The sequence below is a fragment of the Momordica charantia genome (assembly GCF_013281855.1).
Source record: "Momordica charantia cultivar OHB3-1 chromosome 4 unlocalized genomic scaffold, Mcharantia_2.0 BLBB01000004.1, whole genome shotgun sequence".
In the NCBI taxonomy this organism is placed as follows: Eukaryota; Viridiplantae; Streptophyta; class Magnoliopsida; order Cucurbitales; family Cucurbitaceae; genus Momordica; species Momordica charantia.
This window is the reverse complement of record NW_028275162.1, coordinates 19,004,902-19,025,679: the sequence shown is the minus strand read 5'-3', so window position 1 is coordinate 19,025,679 and position 20,778 is coordinate 19,004,902. Positions and strand designations below refer to the sequence as shown.

Genomic DNA, 20,778 nt, shown 5'->3' with positions numbered 1-20,778 from the left:
CAAAACCCATAAAGAGATCGGGCCCAAAGTCCATGGCCCATTAAGCCCTTGACCCATATAATACCCACAAACCTCTATAAATAGAGGGGGTCACCCGTCATTTGGGAGGAGAGGGATCGTTTAGAAGGATTCAAAAGAAGTCAGAAGAATTGGAGATTCAGAGTCCTCAAAGCATTCAGAATCATCTACAATCATTCAGAGTCAAGCGAAGCATCCAAAGCCAACAAGACTTGAAAAATACGAGACTTCAAAAACACTGAAGCTTCTCTTCACCAAGCTATAAGCCGAAGAACTTCACAAGACTTGAAGCCGAAGACTCCATCAAGTTGCAAATTCTTCACAAGCTGCAAAGCCGAAGAACTTCTCAAACCCAAGACGAAGAACTTCAACAAACTGCAAAGCCGAAAAACTTCAACAAACTGTAAAGCCGGAGAATTTCACAAGTGCAAGGCGGAAGAACTTCAACAAGCTGCAAAGCCGAAAAACGTCACAAGCACAAAGCCGAAAACTTCAAAGATCCTTCAATAAGCAAGAAGTTGAAGGCATCAACGTCATTGATTCAAGAACAAGCTCACAAGCCCTTGAATTAAAGTTTACATTTGAAAGAATTAATCAGAGGATTATACATTAGAGATTGCAATACTACATATATAAATAAAAACACAAGTTCATTAATTCAAGTTATTTCTTCGTTGAATTTCTCGTCGAATAGTAATTTATTTGATATATCTTATACGAATTATATCAGTGTAAATCTTATATGTCTTGATATACTTTATATTATATAAGGTATATCAAGTATATCACTAATATACCTTACACGAAATATATTGGTAATAAAACATATGATACTAGTGATATACTTTATATAAGATATATCAGTTAACCGGTATACTACTTTGATATACTACATATACTAGATATATCAATTATAACTAATATAATAAAGTAGATGCTAATGTGAGGAATCATATTTTTCTTGATAGAATTTGGGTATTCATCACAATTTAGACCATTGATCAGATAAAACCATTGCTATATTTTTTGAATGTTAAAAGTGAGTATCACTTGAGCCTTTATTGGGATAACCCTTAATTAAGTATACTAGCAATTTTGAATGACATCTACCACAACAATTCAGGTTTATCCAATGCAATATTTTTCGATGCTTTTAATTTCGTCGGGTAAAATTTTGTATGGCAACAAAATTATCTTTCATCAGGCTAATAAGTCTTGCCCGACGAAAATCTCAATTCTAGTAGTGATATCTTATTCTTAAATCATAGAAAATGTTAAATTGGTAATTCGTTGAATAGTTCCATCTTGTTCGGGAAACGAGTTTTTATGATGTTATTTAAATTTATAATTTTGAGTATAATTGCAGTTTTAACTCAGTATTCCAAATGAAAATTTCGTACTGAGGTAAAACATAACATGAAGTATATCATTTGTATACCAGGATTCAAAACCGAGTACATCTAGGGTATATTAAGTCAGGTATATAAATATTATATTAAATGAAGTATATTAATGGTATATCAGTAATTAAATAATGTATATAAATTGTATATTAGAGGCTCAATAGTATATCAATGTTATATCAGTACACATATATATCAATAATCAAATAAGAAAAAATATTTGTCACATTTATAAATATTTGAGTTTTACGTAAAATATTTGAAATTTGATTTTAGGTTTTTTTTTTAATTATTTTGATTTTATGCTTCAAATTTTTAGATATATTAATGTTATATCAAATCAGATATATCAGGGATATATCTAAATATAAATATATATATATATATATATATTTTATTTATTTTTTTATAGAGGAATATAAAACAAAACAGCAACCACACAGCAGAGACCAAACAATCAGAAATAAGAACTCCAGAAATGGTCGAAGGAGCTTCCTCAAGCCAAACATGATCCACCTGGTGCGCCAAAGCAAAACGAGTGAGACAGTCAGCCGCACGATTTCCTTCTCGATGAGTGAAACCAAAACCAACAGAACCAGACTGATGCAACGCCACCGGAGATTAGAAAGCAAAAGACCCACTTCCGACAAGTCCGCAACGTCCCGTTCCAGCAAGGTGATACAACGCAAAGAATCAGACTCCATGATTATAGGCCGAAAACCCGAATCGACTGCCAAAGACAGACCCTTTTCAAGAGCAAAGGCTTCTGCCAGATCAACTGAACCACAGTGGGGCAAATACTTTGTAGCAGCGAGCAAAACACTTCCTGTAGAATCTCGGATCACAATCCCCAAACCAGCCCGCAGAGAAATAGAGCAAAAGACAGCATCGGTGTTTAATTTAAAGGAACCGCTAATGGGCGAGCGCCACCTGCACCGAGGGCGCGAGCAACGGGAAGTGGAAGATAGCGGTGGAGATCGCCTGACAAATCTAAATGAGGCAACATATTGAGCAGTCCAGCTTCCTAAAGAACCCACTAGACGCGCACCACCAGAACGGAGACCATTCCGAAGTGACCAAATTCCCCAAAGAAAAACAACCATTTCCTCAAAATCTTGTATTGGGAGATGATCCTGTAAGTCAGCCAGTAAAACAAAAATATTTGGAACACTCCGCCCATGAACAAGGTGGCTAAATTTGGACTGAAACCAAAATGACCGCACCACAGAACAAAACCAGAAGATGTGAACAGTATCCTCCCCCGAACACCCACAGAAACAGCAAATATTCGGGATATCAACCCCACGCGCAATGAGAGCCACGCATGTGGGTAACCGATTTTGGCATAACCGCTATAGAAAAATTTTGATCTTACTAGGAAGATTCATGTTCCAAACTACCTTCCACCAGCGCAAAATCCACGCCAGATTTGACAACGAAGGCCCAGAAGGAGTAAGTTGCCTCTGTGCTAAAAGATAACCACTCTTGATATTAAAAATACCCGCCTTGTCAAAATGCCAAATAAGATGATCAGGCAAATGGGTACCCTCAAAGGAAGTGCAGGAATGGCACGCGCTTCAACCGTATCAAAAGAAGCCAGAATAAAACGTTCATGCCAATGACCCGAAGCAGTAAAAAGATCACACACTCGACTGTTGAAGGGGAGGCGGTGGGGAGAACGAACCTGCAAGGAATGATCAAGGGGAAGTCAATTTGAACCATACAGCGGGATGGACTCCCCATTACCCACACGCCAACGCAGGCCCAACCGTAGCAATTCCCGACCCTAGAACAAGCTGCGCTAAAATAAAGGAAGGAGACCAGCCAAGACTAACCTCCAGAAATGAAACATCGCGGAAATAACGGCCTTTCAGCACTCTGGTCAGCAGAGAATTTGGGTCCTGCAAAATTCGCCACCTCTGTTTAGCTAGGAGTGATTGATTAAAATGTTCCAAATTCTTAAAACCCATTCCCCTATACATTTCGATCTGCACATAATATCCCAACTAACCCAATGGATTCGCCGAGTACCATCCACACCATTCCACCAAAACCGAGCCATCAATTGATTAATCTGTGTAATAATGCATTTAGGCAGTCTAAAGCAATTCGTGGTATAACACGGGATGGACTGGACAACAACCTTGAGCAAGATTTCCTTGCCCCTAACAGAGAACAGCTTACCTCGCCAACCTTGGAGGTTTCTCCAAATTCTGTCCTTCAAAAAACTGAAAGTTTGGCGGCGATTCCGCGGCATAAAAGATGGCAACCCCAAATATTGTTGATGACAACGCGTATACGGAACAGTAAATAAGAGACACCTGAGAAGCCGCCACCGTGTTAAGACTAAAAGAGATAATGGATTTCTCAAAATTAATAGTCTGACCCGATGCTTGCTCATAAAGAAGTAGAGACTCTTTTGCCACCCCACCTTCCGCTGAATTTGCTTTAGAGAACAACAAACTATCGTCAGCGAAAAAAATGAGAAATAGGCAGGCTAGACCGTGCAATAGACAGACCTGTAATGGCTCGTCGTTGTTCAGCACCATTCAATAAGCATGATAAACCTTCAGCATACAATAAGAAGAGATAAGGGGAGAGGGGATCTCCCGAAGCCCCCTCGTCGGGACAACGTGGCCACACCGCTCCCCATTGAGCTTAAAAGAATAAGTGACAGAGGTCACACAAGATTTAATCAGATTAACCCACGATGCTGCAAAACCCAATTTTAACATAATACGCTCCAAGAAAACCCATTCCACCCGGTCGTACGCTTTGCTCATATTGAGTTTGAGAGCCGCCCATCCCACTTTACCAGCTCGCCTGTGTTTCAGAGAGTGCACACACTCATACCCCAAAATGGCATTATCAACCACACAACGGCCCGGTATAAAAGCACTCTAGTTGGGGGAAATGACTGAATTAAGAACCCCTTTCATTCGATTGACCAATGCCTTGGAAATCAATTTGTAAACCACATTACAGAGGGAGATGGGGCGAAATTCAATAAGGCGGCGCGGGTGTTTAACCTTCGGAATAAGCATAATTAAGGTCTCATTCAGGGGCCTGGGGGACGCACCAGAATTTAAAACCTCTAAACAGCAATGAATGATATCAGAACCCACAGTCGTCCATTAAGCACGATAAAATGCCCCAGACAACCCATCGGGACCAGGAGCCTTGTAGGGGTGAATTTGTTTCAGTGCACAGAGGATATCTTGCTCAGTAAAAGGCCGGGTAAGCGCCTGATTCATTTGATCATCAATCCAGCAAGGCACTGATGCTAGAACACGCCCAAGAGTCTCCTCAGAAGGAAGAGAAGAGGTGAAAAGGGAGGAAAAATAGGTAGAGACCATACCTTCCATTTCCATTGGATCAGCCTGCCAATGACCATGCACATCTAATAAACTGGTGATCAAATTGATTCGGCTGCGATACGAGGCCCGATTGTGAAACCAATTGGTATTCTGATCTCCCCATTTAAGCCAGAGTTCCTGAGACTGCTATTTCCAATACAACTCCTCCTCCAGTAGAATAGCCTCCAAAGAGGCTTCAGCTGCAAAAAGATCATCCCGAGTAGGGTGGTAATGAAGGTTAGCTATTGCCTTCTGCACCCGGGACGTCGCCACACAAATTTTCTCCTTATAGCTGCCAACTTTTGAACGTCCCAAAGCAAATAGAAGATTCATACAACGGGAAGTTTTGCGAGCTAGATCAGTAGGACTGAAAGTACCCCCAAAGGAGGCCCAAGCTTGGGCCACCACAGCCTCGAAAATCAGTAAAATTCAACCAAACATCCTCAAAACGTCGAATACAACGGGGTCCGGGATGGGAGACAGACTGCACCGACGCAAGGTGAAGGACCAGCGGCCTGTGATCGGACTTATAATAGTCAAGATGTACAATTGAACTATTTGGAAACAGAGCCTACCAAACCAGATTACAGAGGACTCGATCCAAACGCTCAAACACCAGAGCAGCCCAAGGCCGTCGATTAGTCCAAGTAAATGGTGAGCCCCGAAAACCCAAGTCCAAAAGGCCACAGTCATCCATAGCATTGCGAAACTCGCGCATATCACTAGCAGAACGGTCATTACCGCCCTACTTTTCCTCTAATGCCAAAACTTCGTTAAAATCGCCCCCAACAAGCCAATGCGCCACATCACTACCCCGAAGATGCCTCAAAAGAGACCAAGATAAGTGCTTAGACCCAGCTTCAGGGTGCCTATAAAACCCCGTAAAATGCCACTGTAAATCCTGCCAATCAACCAATCCATCAATGTGGTTTCTCGAAAAGGACAGTAGGCTGAACGAAACATCAGCAGACCACAACAGAGACAAGCCGCCACTAAGACCAACACAATCTACATGAAAGCCACTAGAAAACCCCAAGTTCCTTTTCAACGTATCCATACTAACAATCGAAGATTTCGTTTCAGAAAGGAACAAAAGGTGAGGTCATTGAAGTTGCACTAGCTTGTGCAACCGTCGGAATGCAAGTGCGGACCTCACGCCACGCACATTCCAGAATAAAATATTCATGGCGTCCGGCGGGGCTAAGACTCAGCCGCCACTGATAGAAGATTCGTCGAGTCAGAGTGTAGGAGGGGAACCACCGTGCTTGAACCTAAATTTCCAATTTTCTGCTTTTTAACAACTGAAACTGAATCTGAAGGCAGACCCACCATACTTTGCTTTTTACCAACTACAGCCCCTTCATCAAAAATCTGATTATTCATGTCCAAGAGAGGCCCACGAGCTAAGCACTTCCACTTTTTCCACATACTAGGCCCACTTTGATTTAATGGCCCAATGGGGTTTGGAATCGGCTGGGGAGCCACGTGAGGGGAAAGTGGTTGAGAGACTGAAGAAACCACGTCCCCCAGACAATGCGGAGAATACACCATCGGCAAAGAAACAGTCAAGGGCCTCGAAGAACCTGCCACCTTGGAACCATGTTCAGACGAAGGAGAATCTCCGACAGTTTTGCTAGCCGCTGCTGTCAACCCCCCAATCAGCGTCACTGGAGCGCTCTCACCGTCCACAGACACACTGGGAACGATTGGCACAGGTGGATCCACTACACGCTCATGGTACATCGAACTAGAATTCGCGACCACCTCACCCAGAGCCTCAGTCGTCTTCGCCCCACAACGAAACGTCGGTCCAAGCCTCAACCAATCGCCATATTGATCCCTGGCCAAAGAAATGATCTCACTGCATTCACGGACAGAGCGCTCAATACAACCTCAACCATAACAAAAATCTGGGAGTTTCTCATACTGGATGGGACACCAGACCTCAGAACTAGTGTCAACACAAAGCTTCAAACCCCGCCGGAGCGGACGACGAATATCCAAGCAAATACGAATACGAAAAAAGGGCCCAATCCAATCGAGAGTTTCCTCCCCTACTATTTCCACAACCGTACTGATAACACCACCCAGCCTCAAGGCCATCTCACGCGTGAGACAATTAAAAGAAACGTTGTGGACTTGCACCCAAAAGGAACTATGGGTAAACTGAACTATTTCAGGCCGATCAGCTACAACCGGGGACACAAGAACCAAAAGGGGCTTATTGAAGGTTCAGGGCCCCGATTTGAGCGCTCGATTCTTCTCCATTAGCGATCGAAACTGAATAATAAGAACATCATTCCGAGCCTGTTCAATTCTGGTGCCTTGGTGAACTCGCCAGATGGATTTCATGACAGATCGAAAAGGCTCTAGATTAGAATTCCGGCAGGGGAGAAGTTTCCCCATAACACACAGTTGAATAGTCTCCGTAGACAAAAGACCATCAGCTGCATCGACCTTCACCGGCTCCGATTCATCTGCAGTAAGAGAGAAAGAAGATCAACGAGACGCCAAATCGTCCATCAAAGAACCACAAAAAGCGAATAAACCAGAACCAAGCGGCAGAGCAGTATCAAGAACCACCTACAGTTGGGATATATATATACGAGTACAACATATGGGGGTGGGGATCGAACTCACGACCTTTTGGTTGTATATTCAATTACCATCGAACTACGCTCACTTTGCAGATATATCAGGTATATAATTAGTATATCAACGTTCATATAATATATATTGTTATAACTAACTCACATTGATCTACTACATACTAGGTATATCAATTAATTTATTTACCTTATACGAAGTACATAGTAGTGATTGTGTTAAGGTGAGTATTATTTAAAGGTAAATTTGACTTTTTCTATATTATGTCTGGGTTGGACCTCAAAATTTTGATATTTTTGTAAGAAATGTGGTCGCTAATTTTGCAAATAACTATTAATACTTTTGCTATTTATACAAGTGGCCCTTTGTTTTTCTTCGTCTTCCCTCTTTCTTTCTTCGAGTACATGGTTAGCATATTTCTTATAGCTACGTGAAGATTACTTTCATAGTTATAGGTTCGGTTTTTAGTCGGACTTGTGCATTTTGATGTTGAATTTTAGTATTCTCTTTAACTTCTTAATTTTTTGTTTGAGCTTGGGAGTAGATTTTTTAGTACAACAAGTGGGCAAGTAATTAAACTTAGAAAGAAATAAGATGTTTCAACGGTTGAGCTACCTCATATTGGTCTTGATTTTTGATTGGTTGTTAATTGAAATTTGTATAATTTATACACAATTTTATAATTTAATTTAAATAGATATTAATTTTACCTATTCAATATGATAATACTGGAAATATATATGAAGTTAAAATTAAGGGTAAATTGCACAAAGAAAACCTATATCAAGTGGTTGTTACGATGAAACCTAGATTTAACTTAACTGGTTAAGGCAATAAAAATAGTGAGTTTGAATTCCCATTCTCAAATGTTCACTACAACAAATCAGAGTTTTAATGTCGGACAAAAAAAAATACGGAGGAAATGATGACGGACAAAAAAACTTGGAGGAAACAAGGACAGACCAGTTAAAAAGGGCGTTAAAATAAAATAAAAATAAAAATAAAAATTTTAATGACGGGCCAAGCCCAACATTAAAGATTACCCAATTTTTAAACCTAACTCTAGTTTTCATCCAAAAAATATCTGCCTCCCAGCTCCATAGTCTTCGTGGAAGGGGCACGAACATTAGTGGGAGCAACAGAGAACTCCGACGATGACCTCCATCTCTTCGATCGATGGTGACGTTCATCTCTTCAAGCGCAACACCTTCATCTCTCCGAGCGACATTCAGTTTGCTCCCTATATTTTTCCATATTTTTCTCCTTCCTCTCGATCTTCTTTTCTCTGTTTTCTCTGTTTTTATTTTTAGATCATCTGCTGGAAAAAAGGACGAGAAGACGGGAAGCTCATTTTCTTTTCGATTTCCCCTGCTTTAATATGACTTTCTACTATATCTATGCTCGATCTCATCTACGATTGCGATTTTCTTTTCTTGTTTGTTTTTTGGACGATTTATAATCTAAACGAACTTTTATTCTTTCGTGAATTTGTGCAAGAGAGGGATCTCGATGCTTTGAGGATCCTAGAAGGAGAGTCCCTTATTGTTCTTCTCAGGCTATGAACCACCTGTTGAAAGCCCTAAATATCAAGTACCCACTCCCCTATTTCTTGACGATAAATGTTTGTTAACTTGCTAATTTTGTTGATTGACTATTGCATACTAGAGTAACTTGATTGTGATCATTGGGATACACGAAACTTAGTTGAACGGTGAACTTCACAATAGAATGGTGTTTTTGCTGTTTGCACTCCGCCATGGACTCCACAATGGTAAGTTAGAGTGTTCGTTTCAATTACTATTAGTGTGGTACTCGCATTATTTCTTTAATAGCCACGATAAAGGAAGTTAGTACATATAATTTTCTTCTCAACTGGAACTTTTCTTATTCTTGATGTTTACATAACTCACACTCGGTAGTGCATATTCTCCTTCCCCCATTTCATTTTTGGACGGCTTTCGTCCTTTTATATTGCTTTTGTCTTCTGAGTTATTCGAATTTATATCCTCCCCTCTGATTTTCCCCTTCTCGGTATTGGACAAATTGGACTAATTGTACTCTTCGTATTTATGGTTTTGTTTGAATTTCTGTGATGTTTTTTCCTCACGGTTTGGTTTTCTGTTGAATGATTTGAGTATCTGCTCACCTGGGTTGCTTTTGTTTTGAGAGAATTCTATGGCATTTGGTTGTTTCTGATTGTACTCTTTATGTATCTCTAGTTCCTTTAGCTGCAATACTTTGTTGGTCTTTTTGTTTATAATAACTTATTGTTATGTGAATGGATGTTTGGTTATGGAACTATAATTCTTGCATGAGTTGGTGTATTTGGTATTTTTGAAAGAAAATTAAGTTATATTTAAAATTGGACTTGAGTGAGTGCATTTCTGAGATGAGATTTTAAAAAGCATATTATCTGGATATTTATTGTTTCTAGTTTTGGCCTTGATTCTATAAGAATGAGAAAGTTGGAATAGAGTAACTCTTGGTATTCTAATAAATGGAAAATATGCACTTCTAAGAATGAGCTAGAGCGCCTAGGCGTTATAGAAGAAAAAGGTGGGTTGCTAGAAGTAGACTTCCCCTCGGGACAAAATTCTTGCTTAAATTTCCAACGACCTTCTACTTAACCTTGTGCTATATAGCTAGCTATTGAACGTAGAAGTTGGAGATGAGATATCTTCTCTCTTTATTTTTTATATTTTTATTAAAGGAGGATGAGATATCTGGTTAAGAAAATAGGTCGTAGATTTAGAGATTCCATAATGTTTTGACTTGTTGGTATTATGAAAGTGCCAACTTTCATTGAGTTATTTTAACTTATTGAGTAAGTTTGCCTACTTATCTGATTGGAATACTGATGACACTAGGATTGTTGTTGTCAAACTTTTTAGGTGCCAATATTTCTGTTTGGGTTATTGTTGTTAGGTTGCAAATTGTTTATGCAATCATTTTCTGATGTTGTTAAACTTCATCAAATTTTCATTGAAATCTTTTTAGTAACTCATAATTATTTTATTTTTCAAATCTTCTAGATGTAGTGTGTCCTCGTCAAGAGGGGTCTATAGAGTGCCGATACTATGTGCAAAAATATATACGAGGAAAGGTGCAGAACTCTATTACTCCAATAAATGAACTTGTACATATTATTATCTATCTTTATGTGTTTATATATTGTATTTATTTTTATATTAGGATTATCTTTCTTTTTGTGTAGTTTAACAGAAAAAATGCATATCGACAAGAAGAAATTGACGAGGTTCGAATAAAATGGGCAACTTTTGTAGGAAGATTTGTGTAGGCCTACTTATGGATTCACTCATTTTGTTCATTTGATGTAAGTATTTGGGTCGCGTTACTTTTTGTAGTTGTATTAGTATAATGGAAATATTTTGTGTTTATATTATTATTGAATTGTTGCTGTTTCTGTAGTAGTATTAGTAGAATGAAAATATTTTTTTTTGTTTATATTAGTGTTGGATGGTTGTTGAATGCACATTTGTGGAGGAATGGTGGTCTTATTCGTTTTTTTTTTTTGTATAGAAAGATGTTAAATATATATGGATGTTTATATGAATTGTTGAATTGTTGCTGAGTGTAATTTTTTTTAGGAATATATGGGTGGTTGACCCATTAATCTTTAAATATGGAAGTTTATACATAAGTGTTGGATTGTTTTGTTTATAATATATAGAAGTCTGGATTCTTATGCTGAATGTAGTTTTGTTAGAGGGACGGACGGTCCCATTTGTTCTTGTATGGAAGGGTGTTAATATAGAAGTGTTTGTTTTTTTATAACCATGCTAGTTTTGAGTTATTCTAAAAGTGGAGAGGTTATGTTGAAATTTGTACTTTTGATTATTTATTTTTTGAGTTTAAGGTTAGTTTTACTTGCCTATTAGTTTTTGAGTTTCAATAATATTGAGAATTATTTGGTGAGAATAGGTTGGAAGGAGATATATTGGTTGGTTAGTTTTGAGTTATATTCTAAATTGGAAAGGTCATGATGAAATTTGTACTTACTTTTGATTGTTTGTGTTTTTGTTAAGCTTTTATAGAATAGGTTGGAAGGGAGAGATTGACTAGTCTTGAGTTATTCTAAAAGTGGAGAGGTTATGTTGAAATTTGTACTTTTGATTATTTGTGTGATTATTTGTGTTTTGATTCTAAGGTTAGTTTTTGAGTTAAGTTTTATAATAGATATTGTTTTATAATGGATGAATGTGTTAAAAGTTTTAGTTGCGTATTGAGATATTATCATAGGTTTGAAGGAAATATATATAGTTGGTTAGCCACGTTTGGGCAACCAAATATTTTTTTAATTAATTTATTCACAAAATAATGACGGTCAATGCCTGTCACGAAATATAGTCATTCCATGACGAACAGACGATGGCGTACAAACAATGACGCACATACAATGTCGGTTGTCACCCGTCATGGTTATCATTTCATGACGGGCATGTCCATCATGAAAAACGCTATACATGACGGGCGCTGCCCGACCTTAAAATAGTCCTTTCATGACGGCCACGTCCGGATGGAAAGAGAATATACATGACGGGCAATGCCCGACCTTAAAACTGTCCGACATGAAAGGGAAACAAGGACACTCGTATAGATGTCGGTCAGTGACCGACATGGTTATTATTTAATGACGGGCAATGCCCGTCATGAAAAGGCAAATTTGTTGTAGTGGTTGTATTGAAAAAAGTGATTGTTTAGACTACATCCCACACTTTTGATAAATTGAATCATGAACTTAAATAAGTGATAACATTAATACACTCCATTAATTGACTCTATCTTTGATATCTGTACTATACATAAAAACCACTATTATGAGAAACTTTATGTACCACTTTGTCCTCTCATTATAACCTTTTTAAAAAATGGGAGACATATTAGTCATTTTACATGCAACTATTAAATCCTCTATAATTATTTAAATTGAAAAAACAAAATGTAGTTGATGAATTTCTCTATAATTATTTTCTAATGAATTGGGGAGGGAATAAATGTGTTGGGATGCTCCATCCCCTAAATTAAGGGTTTAATTTATGGACAATTTTTTTTTAATAGAAACCATTCATGGATTGCTTCATATTCAAATATACTTTGCTTTTAAATGAAGTGTTTCGAATATATAGGTTGGTAAGACCTTTATGGTCTAATTGTTGCATACAATTTCATGACTCATTTTTGTTTTTAATTTATACATTGTCATTAGGTATTTTTTAAAAGTAAATTATTGTATTGATATTTTTTCCCCTTCTTTAAAATCATCAATTTTCATATTCAATTGTTCTTATTTTGTATGATTTTTTATTTCAATTTTGCATAATCTAAAGAAGTCGAAAATTTGGAGATTCACAGTCTAAGGTAAATTTTTATTAACTTTACATCTTATATACTATGAATTTTACTATTTGACGACATTATTTTAAATGTAATAGTTAGTAAAAGTTTGGACTAAAATATAAAATTGTCATGTTTCAACTTCTTTTATATGATAGAATTATTATCGTTCGTATTAATATTTTTTAGATTTAATTTGAAATATGAATATAGATACTATAAAAAAAAATCGATCAAGTCATCATCTTGAAAAAATTACCAAAGTAAATTCAGAAAAATTACCGACAAAATCTAGTCTAAAAACTAGCCGAACAATTGTAATATTCAAGCATATTTACGAATGACTTATTTGTAAATTAGTATGAAGCCCCAACAAGATTTCTGATCGCCATTGGCCGCTGGATTGAAGCTCTAAATATAGGAGGTATTAGGTGGATTTCTATGAAGATAAATCGTTAATTTGTTATTTCAGTTACTGATTGTACTGATTATAACTGAAAAGAAGTTGAGCATCTCTTTTCATAGGGTTTTTCTTTTCTATATAAACCTTCCCACTCTTGAATTTAAATGAATTGAGTTCAATTAATTTAGATCAGATGTCAATCAGAGTCGATGGGTTAAGGCACATGTATCCAACTACAAAGTTGAGAATTTGAATCTCCACCCTACATGTTGTAATAAAAAAATTCATAGTAACTTCATTCTTTAATTATTTTCGATTTACTTATCTTTTAGCTTTATGCTTCATTTTATTCCTAGAACAGGTTATTTTAGTGTTACAAATTTAATAACAAATTTGTGGGAAAGTAAAATTATTTTTATTAAAATTTATGTAAACAGTTTAAATTCTGTTTTTTAGTACAATATGGGGTGTGATCGAATTCACAATCTTTACCGCTAAGATAAGCTCGCTTTCACAAATAGTTTAATTATTTATTCCAAATTTCTAAGTATAGACTCAAAGTATAATGTTACTAATCCATTATGAAATTTTATAACATCTATTTTTTTAGTAATATAAAAATTAGTCTAAAATACAATTTAAAATTTTTAATAAATAAACTGTAATGGGTAGAAATTAGAATTTTAAAATTTTTAAGTTTGGAATTAATAAAACTTTAAATGCACTTTTAAGTTGATAAAGGTACGGAAATTATTAGATTGAAGAATTCCATAGTTGTTAAAATGTAATGAACAAACTTTATAAATCAAATTAAAAATAAGTATATTTTAACTAAAACAAGGACATTATACATGCATCACCATGTAAATTAGGCAAATATCTAAAATTGTTTGTTCCTCAAATTAGGTCAAAAGAAGATTAAAACAATCGACAAACACAAGCCATAGTTCTGATCTATTAATTTTGTTTGAGACAGATGTTTAACGTTGTTCTTCGAGGACGTTAAGGAGAGAAAATCGGGGGATCGGAAACAGAGATATTGACGACAATGAACATCCAAGAAAAAGAAGCCACCACAAATTTAGTGGCAAAATTTACTATACATGCAACAACAAAACAACAATTAGTTATCTTTCCAGGTTTAATTTGCCCAAACAAGACAAAAATTGTGACTTTATAATCTGTTCTCTCGTAATTAACTGCGACTTAATTAGAAGTGGGTTTCAATTAATTTCAGAAAAATGGCAAAGCTTGCACATATCATTGTCTTCTTCATGGCTTCCATGTCCGCCGTTAGAGCAAACGACGTTCTTCTCGGCGTCTACTACGGTCTCTTCGGGGACAACGTGCCACCGCCGTGGAAGGTTGTGCAACTTTGCGTAAAATACAACATCCGGCGGATTCGACTGGACGAACCAAACCTTGAGGTCTTTGATGCATTTTGCGGCGCGGGAATTGACATATCCTTTGGCGTGCCCAACGACATGTTAATTAACATGAAAGCTAATGAATCCGCGGTGGTGGAGTGGTTCAATACCTATGTGGAACCCTACATCGGCGATTTTGTCATCAATTACATCATCGTTGGCAACAAAGCTATCCCGGGACTCGACGACTGCATATTGCCAGTCATGAAATCCCTTCAAAATCTCCTCAATGCCCGCTACCTTGGACAAGTGAAACTCACAACACTGGTTGGGTATAACGCCGCGTTGGCCGTTAAAGACCCTCCGTCCAGCGGCGCGTTCGATCCAAATGCTAGCGACAACATCAGAGAGATCCTACGATTCTTGTTGCGAGAAGGGTCGCCGCTGATGGTTAGTGTGTGCCCGTATACAAAATATGCGTATAGTAACAGGGCTATAAGTTTGAATTATGCAACATTTGGTGCGAAAACCCCAGTAGTTCACGACGGTGGGTTGAGTTATGACAACTTGTTTGATGCAATGGTGGATCCGTTTTATGCAGCGATGGATAAGTTAGGGGTCGGGGATGTGGATGTGGCGGTGGGAGAAACTGGGTGGCCGACGTGTGGAAACGGTAACATTGCAACCCCGCAGTATGCGTCGGCGTACAACAAAAATTTTAAGAGTCATATTAGCTCCGGCAGAGGGACGCCGAAGAGGCCAAATGTTTTGATTAGAGGATTCATTAAAAGTATGTTCAATGAGAATAAAATGCCGGAAGGAGAATCGCAGTGTTATGGAATATTCAATGTCGACTCTACACCTCTTTATCCTTTATTTTAAGCTCAAATGCATGTAAACTAGTCATATGTAGGGATGTTCAAAGTGCGAGTGGGGACGAGGAACGTCCTCGTCCTGATCCTTGCCCCCATTTAATTCTCCATCCCAAGAAATTCTCCTTGAAATTTCGTGGAGATCGGGGTGATGATTCCCCTAGGTAAATTTGTTGGGATTGAGTTCACCGTAGAGATCTCTACTGTTTATTTATTTATTTTTTACTTTAAAAATTTTTTTCAATAAAAATTCTTTCCCTTAGGAAATTTTTATTTAATTACTTAATTTCTAAAGATATTTACAAAGTCTAGTTCTCCTTAGTATATATATTGGGTGGGTGGTTAGAGAGGAATACATGATTTTTTTTATTATAGGTATACATAGATGTTAATATTTAATATGTATATATATAATATAGATGAATTCTTGTACTCGTCCTCCTTTTGGTGGCGGGCAAAATTTTTTCCCTATCCTCCAAATTACGGAGAATCTAAACAGAGATTTTTCGTCCATTTAAATGGGTTCCCGTGAAGACGAGGCTTCAAACATAAAGTGGACATCCCTAGTGTAAGATAATGGATATTGCCAGAGTTATTATATTGTTATAAAATTTGTAACATAATTATTTAGAAGAAAATCATCTCATGGAGGAACAAGTTTAAATCTTTTTAAGAGGTGGCTTTGTCAAAATTGTCTTGTTCCATGATGCAATGGCAAAGATTATGAAAAAGTTAATGTTTTTGGTTATTTCTTAAATGTATTCCTAACCAAAAAAGAAAAAAGAAACCATTTTCATGCATTAATAGTACTTGCCTACACATATCAGTATAAATTTTCATGTAATGTGATTGATTTTTTTCATTGATTTATTTAAACTATTCGATAAGACACAAGTTAATTGATATATATCTTCATTGAAGATGCGGTGAATTCGATCCTCCTAACATTTTTCAGGTGATCTAAACATGGTTGACAAGTTGAACTTCATCCACCTTAGAGCTATCTACAACCTTCCCCTGAAGCTCCAACGGCTTAAAAGTGTAAACTTTGGCACAAAACACATAATAAACAAGATTAAAAACCTGCAGCAGAGTAATCAACCAGTAGAAATTCTCGAGCTTCCCCAAATTCAGATTATCATTCCTTAGCCAGTTGGATCCCCCAGGGCCGGCCGTGAACTTATGCACGAGCGTAACGAGGAGCGTGCTCAAGTAGTTGCCGGCGGAGATGGAGGTCCAGAAGAGCGCCATGGCGGTGCTCCTCATGCTCTCCGGCGACTGGTCGTAGAAGAACTCGAGGTGGCCGATGGACATGAACGCCTCCGCCATGCCGTGGAGGCTGTACTGCGGCACCAGCCAGAAGACTGAAATGGGGTCACCGGCGGCGGCGTGTTTCCGCTTCTTCTCGACGAAGCCGGCGATGAGGGTGGCGAATACGGAGATGACGAGGCCGATGCCCATGCGGCGGAGGAAGGTGATGCCGCGGTCGAGGCCGGTGAAGCGGCGGGCGATGGGGACAAAAACGCGGTCGTATAGGGCGACGGTGACGAGCATTGTGAGGAGGGTGAAAACGGTCATTGAGCCGGCCGGGATTTGGAAGGATTCGGTGACGTGGCGGTTCATTGTTGAGGCTTGTTGGAGGGAGAATGTGTTCTGTTGGGAATAGGCCGTGATTAGGATTATTCCTGAGGCCCATATTGGGCCCATTCGGATTACGGACTTCAGCTCCTCCACTCGGTGGACTGTGTTCAGCTTCCATAGATTGGGCTTTCGGCCCGTTTTCAGCTCGTCTTCTTCTGTTACTATTGCCGCCTTGTCTAGAAATCTGCGTGATTAAATAGAACTTATAATCAAGCTATGGATTCTCAAGCCTAGCTAAAAAGGACCCGATGAGGGTAGAATATCACATAATCACTAGTAAAATAGATATCTAAACTTTCAAAAGTAAAAATTACACCCTCAAACTTAAAAGAGAAAGGTTGGATCTATTTACTCTATTTATCTTTCACAGCGAGGGTTTAATTTTTACGAATTGAAAGTTTACGGGTGCAAGAAAGTTTTAGGGTTTAATTTTAATTATTGAAAGTTTAAGGGTGTAATTGTAACAACTATCATAAATGAAATAAATAAATTCGAACCCTAAACTTTCAAAAGTAAAAGGTAAACAGACTTAAAAGAAAGTTGAAAGTTGAGTTTATTTACTCCATTTTTGTTTTAAAGTGAGGATTTAATTTTTACTAATTGTGCAATTTTCTCCCTTACAAAAGTTTAAGGTTTAATTTTTATTATTGACAGTTTCGGAGTCTAATTTTTTGTTTATGAATCTGTGAGAGTTTAATTTTTAGGGTGGAACAACCACCCCACTTTTGGAGTGATTTGTGCAGTTTGATCCTAATAAAACAACTATGATGAAATATATATTGGAAAAGAAAAAAGAAAAAATCCAGTAGTAGAAAAGAAGAAAAAAAGGCAATGATAGAGACGACTCAGCAATAAAAGTAATTTTTCCTGTCGAATATAAAAAGAAAACAGAAAATTAAGTTTGTGAACAGTAAAAAGCAAGAGAAAAAGATTAGATAAGTAAAAAAGAAAAAAAAGGAAATATGGAGGATATAATTTAAGAATTAAAAAGGGGGGGAAGTTGGGATAAATATTGTATGTGAAACAGAGGTGGTTTTGTTGTTTAGCAAGAACACAAAAAAGAGAATCCAAAAAGTCTTATGTGTTGTTGGTCAAAAAGAGGGCAAAGTTGATCAGACTCACTCATCTCCACACCCCTCGCTGCTCAATGACAAACAAATGCCATCTAGTTTTCTTTCAAACTTGTGTCCACATTCTAAATAATTTCCTTTTTATTCCATCTACTAGATTGGGATCTCAAATTAAATATAAACACAACAATGATGGTGTATTTTTAATTTTTTTTTTGATATTAACGCGAACGCTCAAACCAATTTGTACACACTTTGATCTCATGAACCGACCATATCACTTTTTTTAGTACAATATGCGTGAGTAGGAATTCGAACTCATGATATTCTAGTTTAGACGTAGGTACCTTAAACAGTTGATCTATGTTCTAGTTGGCATCCTACCACTTTTTTTATTTTTTATTTTTTTTAAATACAACATGTAGGGGTGGGAGATTGAACTAACAATATATTGATTGGAGATATATGTCAATTACAGTTGAGCTAAGGTCATATTGGCACCCTACTGCATTTGATTGTTAAGAAAACAAATAGGAAATTAATTCATAGAGGTGATTAGGATTCTAATTATTTTTAAGCTCAATGAAGATGGAGATTAAAATGTTTTAACTGACTAATATACTTATGTTCCAAGTGTTTGGTTGAAAGTTTGGTATATTTTATAGCTAGAATATTCTATTTATTTTCTCTCTTTTTAGATAGTAATTACTTTTTGGTTCAATAATCCAACTATCGAACTTGATAGTCAATACTTCATCTATTAAGTTACGTTTGAAAGGACAAATTATGTAACTTGAATGTTAGAATGATTTATTTGTACTTTCTGGTTGGCCACCACAAAATAACAATTTTTCATTCTTAAAATGCAAGAAAAATATTTATTTTTCTATTTTTTTCTCTCCTACCTATCAAAACTTTTAGCGAATTCAAAAAAAATATCTATCTGAGTTCTAAAGACAATTATTAATTAGAGCAAAAAAAAAAAGAGTTAGAGAGAGAAAGAGGAGAGAGAATTACTTCATATGTTTGGTATGAAGGAGCTTCCCATCTCTTGAAATTGGGTCATCAATCTCATGATTCTGATACAGCATCTTGTAATCAGAAACCGGGTCGAGTTTCCTCTTCCGGTAGGCGGCAACCCCGACCTGCAACAAACGGGTAAACGGGCTACCCGACGGATCCAAGTGCCTATAAATCGGGTACCCGACAATGAAGGTGACGATGGAGAGGAACATGGCGATGGTGGGAATCCCGAAGCCCCAGCCCCAGCCGATGTTATCCTGCACGTACACCAGCACCGTCACCGCCACCAGCATCGACGCCCCCATCGCAAAATAGTACCAATTGAAATACTTGTACGTCTTCATCCCCCGCTTCGGATCCGACTCCTCGAACTGGTCCGCCCCGAACGAAACCACGCACGGCCGGATCCCGCCCGACCCGAGCGCCGTCAACAGAAGCGATATGTATAGGATTCCCAGCTGCCCGCCGTCCGCCTGCGAGCACACTTCTCCGCCGTTGCACGGTGGCGGCCTCAGGGTCGGCACCACTGCCGATGTCGTCAGGATTGTCATACCCTACCGTACATAACCACACTTTATTAAGAAGTTTTTGATAAATAAACTATCATGCAACTCAAAAGTTTCCGTTAACACGGTTGAGAATCATATAAATAAACTAAATTTACTCAATCTACCCTCTTAAGTTTTTGGGTCGAGGATAGTTATTCATCTTCTGTCAAAGTGAAGATAATGTTGAGACATCTATATATGCATTATGTTAAATTTTTTATTTGAGTGATAGTTTATTCATTTTTATGTCAACTCAACCTAAAATAAGTTTAGGATTTAATGAATTTGAAACGAAGAAACACAATCAAGATTGAACTGGAAATAAGAAACAAAAATGTTACTAAACCGATTACTTACTATCTGGTAAAGAATGGAGGCGACAGTGATGGTCCAAAAGCGGCCGGCATAGGAGTCGGCGATGAAGGCTCCGATGAGCGGCGTCAAGCTGGCGGTTCCGCTGAAGTTGGTGATGGTGTTGGCTGCTTGGGTTAAGGGCATATGGAGCTGCTTCGTCAAGTAGCTAATCATATTGGTATTAAACCCAACCACAGCAATCTTCTCGCAGATCTCATTCGCTTTAATTTTCAACCATGAACCAAAAGCAAAATCAAAACCCCACCAAAAAAAAAGAAAAAGAAAACAGATCTAGAAAAATTAGAAGAATAGTACCGAAGATGAAGGGCATAGTGATAAGGCCACCCTTCTTTCTTCCGGCATGCTTATTTTTAGTTTGCTCCTCCTCCATTGTTGGGTTCCTCAAGGTTCTTGCTGCTGCTGAATGGCTTGTGCAAGCTCTCGGTGTTTATAGGCAGCTGATTTTTTGTTTTTTTGGATTGTTTATAGGCAGCTGATAAACATCACAAGATTAACACTGTTTATAAGTTTCACCAAGAGATAAGACAAAATTGGAAGTATTGTGTGAAATTTATGGCCACATATAATATGGGAATTTTTCTTTAGTATTTTGTAGGGATTGGATTCGTTTAATAAATGGTAGATGATGATCGTTAAATGGCTTATTATGATTGATTGAAATTAAACATTGTTATGAGAGGATTATAACCTTAAGAAAAAATGGAAATCAAACCAGTAAAAGTTAAGCTGCCTACTTATGT

General features: G+C 37.6%; 2 protein-coding genes across 2 annotated transcripts; one reads left to right on the top strand and one right to left on the bottom strand.

The window, feature by feature from the left end:
• Positions 1-14,364: 14,364 nt before the first annotated feature.
• On the top strand, positions 14,365-15,615 carry LOC111007943 (putative glucan endo-1,3-beta-glucosidase BG5). Its single transcript, XM_022280495.2, has one exon. It carries the CDS (start codon positions 14,384-14,386, stop codon positions 15,389-15,391), a length of 1,008 nt encoding a protein of 335 aa, XP_022136187.1. The 5' UTR covers positions 14,365-14,383; the 3' UTR covers positions 15,392-15,615.
• A 661-nt stretch (positions 15,616-16,276) lies between these two features.
• Positions 16,277-20,532, bottom strand: LOC111007508 (Major facilitator superfamily protein). The gene is made up of 4 exons (XM_022279894.2): positions 20,333-20,532; positions 20,021-20,238; positions 19,110-19,669; positions 16,277-17,206 (listed from the first exon to the last, which is right to left on the bottom strand). The coding sequence occupies exons 1-4, from the start codon at positions 20,406-20,408 to the stop codon at positions 16,342-16,344; spliced, it is 1,719 nt and encodes a 572-aa protein (XP_022135586.1). The 5' UTR covers positions 20,409-20,532; the 3' UTR covers positions 16,277-16,341.
• Between the last annotated feature and the right edge of the window lie 246 nt (positions 20,533-20,778).

Coding starts and splice junctions, on each gene's coding strand:
- LOC111007508 (XM_022279894.2), bottom strand. CDS start 20,408: ATGGAGGAGGAGCAAACTAAAAATAAGCATGCCGGAAGAAAGAAGGGT. Junction 20,239..20,332: donor CACTATGCCCTTCATCTTCG/GTACTATTCTTC, acceptor TGAAAATTAAAG/CGAATGAGATCTGCGAGAAG. Junction 19,670..20,020: donor CCTCCATTCTTTACCAGATA/GTAAGTAATCGG, acceptor TATGTACGGTAG/GGTATGACAATCCTGACGAC.
- LOC111007943 (XM_022280495.2), top strand. CDS start 14,384: ATGGCAAAGCTTGCACATATCATTGTCTTCTTCATGGCTTCCATGTCC.